At 39.1% G+C, this 12,935-nt stretch overlaps 1 protein-coding gene across 3 annotated transcripts in view; it reads left to right on the plus strand.

The window, feature by feature from the left end:
• Positions 1-12,935, plus strand: part of LOC139442336 (uncharacterized) — a 96,514-nt gene that overhangs the window by 67,760 nt on the left and 15,819 nt on the right. For all 3 annotated transcript variants that reach the window (XM_071223133.1, XM_071223134.1, XM_071223135.1), the window contains 3 exons: positions 6,296-6,460; positions 10,818-10,937; positions 12,045-12,251. In XM_071223133.1, coding sequence (XP_071079234.1) covers positions 6,296-6,460; positions 10,818-10,937; positions 12,045-12,251 — 492 coding nt within the window. The remainder of the gene's footprint in view (positions 1-6,295; positions 6,461-10,817; positions 10,938-12,044; positions 12,252-12,935) is intronic.

Here is a 12,935-nt window from a genome sequence, read left to right on the forward strand (position 1 = left end):
TTTAACATTTTTTGACGTGCAATCGAACATGCTCTTCTACCAAGATTTCATAGAGCGCCATACAATTCTTGTTCCGAAGTGAAGTTCATGGCCTCCGTAAAGCTTTCAAAAGGTTTTATCGTCGACATGTGGAGGACATTTCCACATTTGACGCGTCAGAGACAAGAATGGTGTCCGATGCAATTCCCTATTTTGACTTATACCATAATTATGTGTAGTGATTTTTCGGGTGAACAATTGACATGACTTTGTATGTGTTTATGACGGGTACCAACGGTGAAGCAGGATACGCTCAACATTTCGCGAACATTTCATCACTATTTGATATGTGTTCACAACCACATGCTCATGATATAGTCGGAATCGTACAATCGACTCTTTTTTTTGGCAGATTTCTTATGAATATGGAAAGGGTAATGATTAAGCGCTTTGTACAACATTGTATACCATTATTAGATGCGTCTTGTTCTCTTTCCTATCAACAAACACTCGGTTTACAACATATGCCAAAGGGTATAGCTACCATAAGCCGCTGACAGCCCCACGGCGAGACTCAGCGACTGCAGTAAGCAGCAGGACATATTTACTTACTGTTAGCGTCTGGGTTTCATTACAATGTATAATCCCTATTATGTATTCTTTGATTTAGTCAACGCTATTTTCATCCACTATTGAATGGTATAATAATGAACAATAGCTGATGTAGTTTCCCGAATCGTATCTGCGGTTATAGGTTTGTAATTAAGTCTGTTGTTTATGACTGATCAATATCAATCCCTATTGATAGAGATCAAAGTACTTGAATCTCATGAGAATCGAACACCTGTAAAGTGATAGGTTTAGATATAAATTGTGCTGATATGTCACGTAGGGCACGATTCATCTATGGTTTCGCGGTGACAGAGAAATTTCGTTTGGGGATAGTTATGATAGAGAAACTTGGTTTGTTAATGTTTGTTGGCGAATTTCAAAATACTTTGATAGACTGTGGTTCAACAAGCTTCTTAATATTCAAACGATTGCAAACATGGTTAGGTTGTGTCATGAGCACCCGGTGTCTTATTACATTGACACGTATGTAAACTTGTGAACTTGTTTACGGCAGTCTTCATGGCTGGTTTCTGTTTCGTGTGACTGAGATTAGATTTGATGATATTAACACGAAACATGACAATACATAGGAATGTGCATGACATTTTAACTCCATGTATCTAGCTTATGATGCTACAGTTTATCACTATCACCCATGCATGGGCTTTTCTCCGGAAAAAAATGGTTTATATTCTTGTGAAAAAATACAAATCTGGAAATTTTGGTCAAATTAATGGATGCCGTATTTCTACGGATGACAGGAAAGGCTCAATGTCTAAGTAAAATCGCCAATACGCACCTGAAAGGAAGCATCTAATATATAAAGGAGGTTCGAAGGAAACTGGTTCATTAGGTGATTGGGCGTTACTAACATTGTTGAATTCACTGACAAGATTTGAAAAAGAAAAAAGCGACAAAACCCTTTCAAGAATCATAAATATAAAATTTCAACGCCAATCCAAAACAGATTCCATTGAGCGCAGCTTAGTAGTGAAAATTGTATGAATGAATGACAGAAAATCAGTAATGACACCAAGCGAAAGGGGTAAGCATGTTGCAGGATGCAAGTACACACGGTTTTATCTAAGCACGTGTGACATGACAGATTGGTTAATAAAGTGACAAATGCCTTTCCATATCCATAAGAAATCTCCACCAAACATGATTGTACGATTCCGAGTACATCACGAACATGTGAATCACTATCAAACAGTTCGCGAAAAGTTGAGCGTATCCTGACCCACCGGTGGCACCTGTCACAAACGCATGCTCATGAGCACGTGACATTGGCGTAATGCAATTTGTAACTATTAAAGTCTTGTATTGACTTCGCATTATTCTTGTGGTCCTGAAATAAAGTCATATGGAACGACACGACCCCACTTATAAATATTTCATCTAGTTACCTACTTCCTTAGAAAGTCTCCGTGAGATAAGTATTAGAAGTGACTCCCTACTTATCTTCTTTACACGAGGCCTTCATAGATACACACACAGTGCCATGACATTTACATGTTGCCTTCATAGATACACACACAGTGACATGACATTTACCTGTTGCCTCCATAGATACACACACAGTGCTATCACATTTACCTGTTGCCTTCATAGATACACACACATTGCCATCACATTTACCTGTTGCCTCCATAGATACACACACAGTGCCATCACATTTACCTGTTGCCTTCATAGATACACACACAGTGCCATCACATTTACCTGTTGCCTCCATAGATACACACACAGTGCCATCACATTTACCTGTTGCCTTCATAGATACACACACAGTGCCATCACATTTACCTGTTGCCTTCATAGATACACACACATTGCCATCACATTTACATGTTGCCTCCATAGATACACACACAGTGCTATCACATTTACCTGTTGCCTTCATAGATACACACACAATTGCCATCACATTTACCTGTTGCCTTCATAGATACACACACAGTGCCATCACATTTACCTGTTGCCTTCATAGATACACACACATTGCCATCACATTTACCTGTTGCCTCCATAGATACACACACATTGCCATCACATTTACCTGTTGCCTTCATAGATACACACACAATTGCCATCACATTTACCTGTTGCCTTCATAGATACACACACAATTGCCATCACATTTACATGTTGCCTCCATAGATACAAACACATTGCCATCACATTTACCTGTTGCCTTCATAGATACACACACAATTGCCATCACATTTACCTGTTGCCTGCATAGATACACACACATTGTCATCACATTTATAAAAACATGTAGAAGCCACGATACACAAAAGCCAGTGGAGACTTTTTTCGTGTGTCCTTCCTTACGACTGGTTTGTTCGTGTGACAGAGATACTGGACTGAATACCCCTAGTCCCGTGGGATTCCAGGTTAGAATAAGTCCCCGCCACCTATGCTGGTCGTAAGAGGCGACCAAATGGGTCAGGTGGTCAAGATTAGGGACCTCGTTGCCATCGTGTCCGGACGGCGTGGATCGTCGCTCACAATATCAATCATTGGATTGTCTTTTCCAGACTAAATTATTTACAGATCGCCGTTATATAGCTGGACTATTGCCGAGTGCGATGTCTCACAATAAAAGAAAGGAATACCTCTGAGGCTTTATCGTATTGATTTGGCTTAGTTTGCTGTATACATGCTTATAGTATGTAATCATACATTTATGAAATTGTTTTCTCCGTGAATGTTGACAGACATAATATCGACTAAATGCCTTCATTGGAATACCTTTCATCCTCAATACTTGCCAAATTGAAAATCGATTATGTTATTAACAGGTTCTTGAAGCCGCCGGATTAACTGAAGGACTTTAGCTCTGATATTTGAAAAGTGTATTAAAAATAAACAGGATAATGTAATGGGTTACTATAGCAACGACTGATCCATTATGATTGGCAGGCAACGACAACATTTGTCGAGCAAGAGCAGTTATCCACCTTGTCAATAACATAATCGAATATGGAAAGGATGTTCATGAGACAGACGTAGATTATTCACGTGAAAGGGTAGCACAATAATACAATGGGGAATCGATGTCAACGGAAGGTGACTTCCGACAAATGCGTAAAGTATGCTGGAGGAATCGGAAAGGGGGAAAGGGCACCGTTGTTTTTCTCTTGAAGCAGCAACACCAGGTCCTATTTCGCAGAAAACATCCATTGGCCTTTAATTGACAAAGCAGTTTCGTTGACGAGCTTTGCCCAGCTACATAATGACTGGTTACTACTTTCCGTTAGATCCAAGATTTTATTGAAGATGGGCTAAGTTATTTTCGACTGAAATAACAGACTAACACATCAACTAATCACACAAAAAACGTCTCAGATGTAAAGCATCGTCACGTGTCCAAAGGCCTAACGAAAACACTAAAACAAACACGTTATGTTGATGAAGCTTCACGTTGGCTGCCACGCTGCCATTGTATTGCCGTAAATGGGGTTGGCTTTTTCTCATTTAGCCGCGTGAGATTGCCAATAAGATTGTGTTCTGAGTAGTTCTATGAAGAAGGTCTGTTGGCATACCACAAGATGGACCTTGCATCAGTTTGCTTTTGCTTATCAATTCAAAGATTAATCACGATCTGCGATTATTAAAGGGTTGTGAGATGCTGAATATGGCTTTTCACTGTGTGCCATGGCACGGCAAATTTGTGAAATGACTGCATGAGGCTGCATGAAGAATTCCAATTAACGACATTAGTTTTCGTGCAGTTCACTACCCGACTTTAATAATCCATCAGGTTACTATCGTTGTAGCATGGGAAATAAAACTAAAACTCCGTCCGCAAATGGAATGTAAATACAGAATGCAGCAACGATGTTTATGGGGGATTTATGGCAGAACCAATATTCTGTACAATATCGACAATGATATTGAACATTGCCTGGTTGTACGGAGCAGCTGACGCCTGGACATCAGACAACGAGTTGGGATTAGGAAAGAAATTCTGTTACGGTTTCAACAGTGTCTGTGGATGTGGTTTAATGCAAATACCCCCTCGTCCATATGCTTGAGAAGCCAAAATACAGCACAAGATGGAAAGCCATGACCTTTCAAGACGCAAATTCCTATGAACACAATCTTCACTAATTTGTTTTGATTTCTTGGAACCATCACTTTTGATGTCTTGGTTGAAGGTATTAGGGATGACACAAACGTTCAATATCTCCGAGATAACGAGAGCTGATGCTGCCACCTGACTGTCATCATTATGACAGAAGCTGATACTCTGCAGAATATATTCATCATGACGTCTGTCGATAATTCCTGGACCTTAGCAAGTGTTGAGCCTGTCTAGAATTAGTGGGGAGAAAAGAACACATTCCTGCACCAAATCCAAAGTATTTGTTTGACCAGAATAAATATAAGTCTGTCTATCTGTCGTGAGTGAAGGTCAATGTCACTGTATATTTGGTCACAGAAACCATTTCAGGAAAAAGTCCCCTTTTAAGTAATTTACAAATGATAACATATTTGGCGAGTGGCACACTTGACAGCTGTTTACTTTGGTGTTGGTTGATAGGAGGGAGTAACTATCAATATCATTGATAACTATGAAATATCATTGGTACTTCGTTATCAATGAGGCTACAGAAGACAGGTTAGACGTAAGTTCTGCAGTGTGCATGTCATAGTTTTGCCTTCAATACACGAATGTATCCAAGTCTAAATATGTATGTTCTGTGTTGGAAAGAACTGTACCCTTTGTGAAAAGAACTATGGGCAGTCAGACATCCCTGTTGCCCTGTACACCATATCTCAAGTCTCACTTTATAAATACATGTATTACATCTTCAGGGCCGTATATGCTTTCCTTTACAGCATGTGCAAAGTCTCACTTTATATATACATGTATTACATCTTCAGGACCGTATATGCTTTCCTTTACTACATGTCTAAAGTCTCACTTTATATATATTACATCTTCAGGGCCGTATATGCTTTCCTTTACAACATGTCTAAAGTCTCACTTTATAATTTTACATCTTCAGGGCCTTTTATGCTTCCTTTACAACATGTCTAAAGCCTCACTTTATATATATTACATCTTCAGGGCCGTATATGCTTTCCTTTACAACATGTCTAAAGTTTCACTTTATATATATTACATCTTCAGGGCCGTATATGCTTTCCTTTACAACATGTCTAAAGTCTCACTTTATATATATTACATCTTCAGGGCCGTATATGCTTTCCTTTACAACATGTCTAAAGTTTCACTTTATATATATTACATCTTCAGGGCCTTTTATGCTTCCTTTACAACATGTCTAAAGCCTCACTTTATATATATTACATCTTCAGGGCCGTATATGCTTTCCTTTACAACATGTCTAAAGTTTCACTTTATATATATTACATCTTCAGGGCCGTATATGCTTTCCTTTACAACATGTCTAAAGTCTCACTTTATATATATTACATCTTCAGGGCCGTATATGCTTCCTTTACAACATGTCTAAAGCCTCACTTTATATATATTACATCTTCAGGGCCGTATATGCTTTCCTTTACAGCATGTCTAAAGTCTCACTTTATATATATTACATATTCAGAGCCGTATATGCTTCCTTTACAACATGTCTAAAGTTTCACTTTATATATATTACATCTTCAGGGCCGTATATGCTTTCCTTTACAACATGTCTAAAGTCTCACTTTATATATATTACAGCGTCAGGGCAGTATAGGTCTGCCAGACACTCCTGTTGCCCTGCATGACCTGAACCTGGAGGAGATGATCCCGAGGTACGCCCCGCCCGTACAGCCGACTGGTAATCTGAAGGTGCAGCTACAGTTCTCCCATGACAACACCACACTTACAGTCATCATAGTCGAGGTACGAGTCACTGTCCACAGAGAAACCTCAACACGTGTTGAAGGGGCACGACGCTCCGCTGTTCAAAGCCCATTTCCTGTCATTTCTATAGCTAAACTGTGTGTATGTGTGTCTGTGTGTTTAAGGGGGCCGGGATGGGGGTTGGGGGTGGGGTGGGAGTTGCCCAATCGTCTAAGGCGACCCGATTCTCTGTGCAGAATTGTGTCCCTTGTGCACGCCAGGAACCTATGATTGTGGGTTCCATAACCGGTTTGCCCCGATTATGTTTCTAGGTTTGTCAGAACCATACCCGTGCTCGTGGGTTTCACCGAAGTGGTAAACGTCTGAGACTGCATCAGTTCGAGCCTTCCTCCCACATTAAGCTGACACGCCGTGATATAACTGGAATACTGTTAAAAGCGGCGTTAAACCAAAATCACACACTGTGTGTTAAGGATGATCATGAATAGCTAGATTGATCTACATTCTAAAATTTGAGTTGGCAGATTATGTGTTTTTTATACTAATTTAATCAAAGTTGTTGGGACTGCGAAGTTGTCTAAATCTAGTCTTCCTTTAAGTGTCGACCGTTCACCCAGATGGATACATATACTATACTAAGACTAAAATTTCTGTGATCGTTCCAATGTAATTATGACCGAAAATTGATAATAATTATGGTCATATGGACTGTTCGGCTGTACAGATTAAGCAATAATCTAACATTTTTATCAATTTGAATGTGTTAAATTGTTATTTAAGTAGATTAAGTTGACATTAAAAGCATCCATCTTCAGGGGACTAAAACACGAATTCACTATACGTTTTTAAGAAAATGAGATTCAATTTGAGTTTTTTGCTGCACAGTGAAGAACATGATTACAGTCAGTTGTGTATAATAAACGTCATCATACATACGGACAATATCCCGTCAAATAATCCACCGTAGAAATAACGCCTCAATAGGACATACAAAGACCTACGAGACAGTTACCCCATGCTATGGGTGCATGAAGTCCCAACACGTAAACCCACGTACCTACTTCGTTCTGCATGTTTCCTCTGTTATGATTTGGTTTGGTTTGGTTTGTTGTTTTACGCCGCACTCAGCAATATTCCAGCTATATCACGGTGGTCTGTAAATAATCAACATCATGAACATCGATCCACACAATTGGGACATGCATCAACCAAGTCAGCGAGCCGGACCACCCGATCCCGTTAGTCGCCTTTTACGACAAGCATAGTCGCATGGGTTGCTGAAGACGTATTCTACCCCGGATCTTCACGGGTCCCTCTGTTATGAAGACACCTGGTGTTATCAGTTGTTTTCAGTGGTCCATTCATATAATTTTCACAGCTATTTTGCCCTTTATTCTCTTGCATTGCATTGACGTTATATATTTCCCCTTCATCAGGTGAATCAGTATTCAAGACATACCCCTGAAACATAGAACATATACAGAGGTTGTTTTCCACAAAGTGTTTCATGTCTTCATGGTCTTCAAACTCTTAAATGCCCAACCAAGACTTTATTCTTTTATTCATAGCTTGCAAGACGAGTCATGCTTCCACGTGGTACAGTGAAACCTAGTTAGTCTAGAACCCCCTCCATCCTGGCTATTAAAATATAAGGGGTATCCATTATTGAAGCACACCTCGACGTACGTGGCTGAGGTTCGCTAATCACGGCATTTGTTAAACAGAACTGTTCCACTGGGAACTGTGTGCCCGCGTCAACGGGTTTTAATTTACAAAGTTCTGCTCGAGTTTGTTTTTCATATCATGGCATTTACATATTCCTGCAATTAGAAAGCCAATTATATGCCACAACTGTTCATGCCTTAGGACCAAAATCAAAGGAAACTTTGATTCGAGAATATGCTAAGTGCCTTCAGCTTGGTTGGCAGGGGAAGCATGTTACAGAAGAGGAAATTGTTAGTAATGAACAGAGGCAATTTTCTTTTATTCTGTAGTGGAGCCGACCACAAATATTACCACGCAAAGTGTTCATTTTTTATACTTTTGGCCAGTTACGGCACAAAAACGTCACTCGGTGGGGATCTGTTCAACATACCTTTCAGTGCTAATAAGTTCATCTTCACGCATTGAGCTATTATGTGGGATATTATTCAAGATCTCAAGCACTCTACTTTCTAGGGCGTCGTTGAATACTCTAATATACACCTTTCCCCTTCAAGTATGCAAGACCTGTTGGCTTTAAATCTAGGGGACTTCGCATAATAGAAGATAATGATTTCAAGTGCCAAGAGTCATTTTATCTCAATTTGACGCGGAATCGCTTACTTCCTTACGCTTCTGTCGCTGAATACTGCTTTCCTGTCGACGATCCTCAGTCAAATATCATCAATGTCATTTTCCGAAAGTTCGCTTAAGAACCCGCGGCATCGCAATTTTCTAGTCTATATTGAGTCCTCAACCAAGCTCAAATGAGTGTTAAATGACCCGTTCTCCATTAGGCTCATAGCGTTGAATCCCGTGTATCATCTCTGCTCTTAGTAGTGCTTGTCACAAGATGCCCTGTCGGTGGCGTTACGTTGAATAACATTTAATTTTGTTTACAAGAAAATTTCGTTGGTGTCGGGGCATTTGGGTTATTTTTGGTTGGCGGGAGTCTGTATTTGTACCTTCCCCGAAAGTGTTTCAGACTCTGCAATAACATACGACTTTAGCTCAAAGGTTGTTGGATCAAGGTTACAACATTCAAGGTCTCAGTAAAGCTTTCAACAAATTTTATGTGTGGGGCATTTCCAAATTTGACGCATCACTGACAAAAGTGATATCCGATGCAATTCCCTATATTTTTCAGAACAATTGTCTTGCCTTTGCATGTGTTTGAGACAGGTGCCACCAGTGGGGCAGGATCTGTTCATCATTTCGCGAACACCTGGTATAATCACTATTTGATAGTGGTTCATAAACACAGGATATAGTCGGAATCTGCAATCGACTTGGCAGAGTGGCAAATACCTTTTAGTATTGGTTTAAACCTTCTTCGTCAAAATACGTACATATATATGGAGAAAAACAAAAAATATGTATTTTAGTAATGTCTGTAGATGAGATGAAATTAAAACAAGGTTTGTCATTTTTTCTAATTTTCATGATCGACATGATATACACACCTGTATTGATAAGATAGAATTTCGTCAATCGTATTAAATCAACTGAGATTGAATTAAACAGGTTTTAAACACAAGCGTATGATATAACCGGAACTGTAAAATGGACACTGCCTTCAGCGGATATTTCTTTTGGTCACGGAAATGGCTTTTTCGCTATTTTTTAAACATGCGTCTGTATGTTATTCTTATGCATGGAATTCAATAACACATTGATTCAGCAATGTTTCTCAGTCAACTTCATATTTTATGTATATTATAGTATTGTAATAATGAGATTCCCTTTTTAACAAGATTAATGCAGGATAATAAGACATAAATAATTATCCCTCCGGTTCTTCAACAACGTGATGCATATCACATAATAGACTGGAAAGATAGCGAATTTTAAGCCTGAGCGTGTTAATCCAACCATCAATCACGAATAATACGTTTGCCTTTTGTAAAAAACGGTTACCTTGATGACAGTGATTAAAGGAAAGAACGACAGGAGAAAGGAATGGCAACTTTGATCTTGGTCGAGTTCTGATTTGAGGGAAATATACAATCCTTTAGATGTCAGTCGTGGTTGTCATGGAAACACTTTGATCTCTCAGATATGTAATGACTACTGGTTTCTAATCTTAGTACGTTGTCAACATAAAGTTAGATGCTAACTTTTCATACTCTGTAATTATTAGTCTGAGGCCCAGGAGATTGTTTCGAACCACAAGGCTTGAATTTAATGATATATTGTGTTAGTATTGGATTTATTCTGTAACATCTCGTATTATCTCACTGAACATTGCCTAGCTTTTGTTATAATTCTTAATACCGTGAAATCTCAAGTAATAAAACGTAGACAGCAAATATCTTAAAAAGGGAATTGTGAGATTGTTTGTGTTCACTGTCCTTTAATGAAGGCACTTCCTGCGAAGGAAGTGCGATTAATCTAAAACAAGGTCCATATACACTTATATTACTTCACTTCGTGTTCCTATTAACATACGTCAATTTCAAATATCAGCTACCGTTTATATATTTCAATTCATCGCTTCCTTCACATGTTACTGTTATAATTTGACCGCGATGCCAAACAATTTCAGACCCATAATTCGCAACACAAATCCACCTGTATTAACTCATGACACATTTACCATCTTCAACCATTAGTTTCCACGTTCATCTCACAGCCCCCCTTATGAAATAACGACGTGAACATCTGGCAGCGATTGCAAATATGTTGTTGATTTCAGGCTCAGAGTCTTGTGATTCCTGGAGTACCAAAGGATATCGATGTCAACCCTTATGTTAAAGCCTTCTTGGTACCTGGGAGGACGTTCAAATACAGAACCAAGACGCTCACTAAGACAACGGTAAGGATTGAACAAATGATTTTCAGCTTTTATGTACCGTAGTCTTCTAGAAGTATTGATTTGGCCATCAGTTAGTCTGCCGACACTGAGCAATCCTATTCTACGTTGTCCCTAGTGATGTGTTTTAATGGTAAGGTCATTTTTCAGGAACGCAATGACCTGCTAGCTCGAGTGGTTTCGGGTCTGAAACTCAACACGCTGCTAAACTGCATTGCACCGTTAACTATACATTACGTTAAATTTGATAGGAGCCAGCCGAGAGGCCTCTACCAGCGTAAATGCCCCAGCCTAAAGTCGTGTTAATGTATGTCGTGTTGTAGTCAACAGGTACCATCTATTTGGAACTCTTAGAGTGGTTATTATTGAGGTGAGGTGAGGTGAAATGTAGTTTAACGTCACGTTCTAGAGTTTTTCGCGTATAGCGACGTGTATGAATATGTGTGTGTGTGGCTGCTCGTACCAGCAAGACTTTTGCCGGTTTTATTGAGATGAAATGGGATTAACGTCTTGTTCAAGATTATTGAACGTGTATGGGCGTGTGCGTGAGAGTGAGAGTGAGAGTGAGTTCGTGAGAGAGTGAGCGAGCGACCGAGCGAGTGTGCGTGCGTGTGTGCGTGTGTGTGTATGTGTGTGTGTGTGAGAGAGAGAGAGAGAGAGAGAGAGAGAGAGAGAGAGAGAGAGAGGCGGAAATGCCGAGTTTATTTGATATGTCTTCATAAGTTGTCTTTGGAATTATTCCCTATTTACACATCTGTTAAATCTAATACATATACATCAATGGAACTTTGGTGCTAGAACGTTCTTACAAACTTGAAGTGTCATTAGGTCCATGACTTGTTTCTGAGGTCTCGTCACCTTGACCTTCACTCACAACTATTGACTCCATTTACAATAAATAGTTGATGTAGACTTCCATTTTGTTAACCCCAAAATGACAAGAAATTGTTAAATTTGAGATGCCTTTTGATGGAAACAACATGAAATATATTACACGTTATAATATTTGGAAACATAACCTTTGTATGTTTTGTAACACTGATATATGTTTCATAATGTATTTTTTTAATAATTACTGTGGATTTATTGGAAGTATCCTAACTTTTCTAGGATCCACTGTTTTTGGAAAAGTTTACCATCAAAGACCTCGTGCCAACGGAAATCAACGAAGAATCTGCTTTGGAGTTCCAAGTGTACTCCTCACATCACGTGTCGCGGCGCCACCTGGTGGGAGTAGGGTCAGTCAAACTGACGGATGTTGAGAAACTGACCAGTGGTCTGGTTGACTTGACCCTCATGCCACAAACAGTTTACAGGGTAAGTCAGCTGTAATTGAGTTGATGAGTCTGTTATATTATAATTTTTGGGGAAAGGTGTGGGTATCGTGCTGACAAACCGAGAATCAAAATCGGTGCGAGTCTGATATTAGAACAGATCGCATCATTCTCAGCTCATTGAAATCCTGCGCTGTAGACAACTGGGCGCATTATTTGTATTCTCATATCACATGCATGTGTTCACTGTGGTATGAACATTTCTTTATTGACCATACAATATATCAGCAACATCTCATGCAGTACCACAGTGTCATTCCATGCAATACGATTATGCCACCGCATACACCACACTACTTACAAGCATACACATCAACAGAATACAATATAATATGCCATACCATACAATACAGTTATGGAACATTATTCAATAATATAGTTTGCCATACAATATCACAATGACATACCATACAATATCATAATGACATACCACACAATATCACAATGACATACCATACAATATCACAATGACATACCACACAATATCACAATGACATACCATACAATATCACAATGACATACCACACAATATCACAATGACATACCATACAATATCACAATGATATACCACACAATATCACAATGACATAACATACAATATCACAATGACATACCACACAATATCATAATGCCATAATACAATATCATGACATACCATAACAGCATT

Source organism: Haliotis cracherodii, unplaced genomic scaffold (genome assembly GCF_022045235.1).
Source record: "Haliotis cracherodii isolate W230 unplaced genomic scaffold, xgHalCrac1.p SCAF_5, whole genome shotgun sequence".
Lineage (NCBI taxonomy): Eukaryota > Metazoa > Mollusca > Gastropoda > Lepetellida > Haliotidae > Haliotis > Haliotis cracherodii.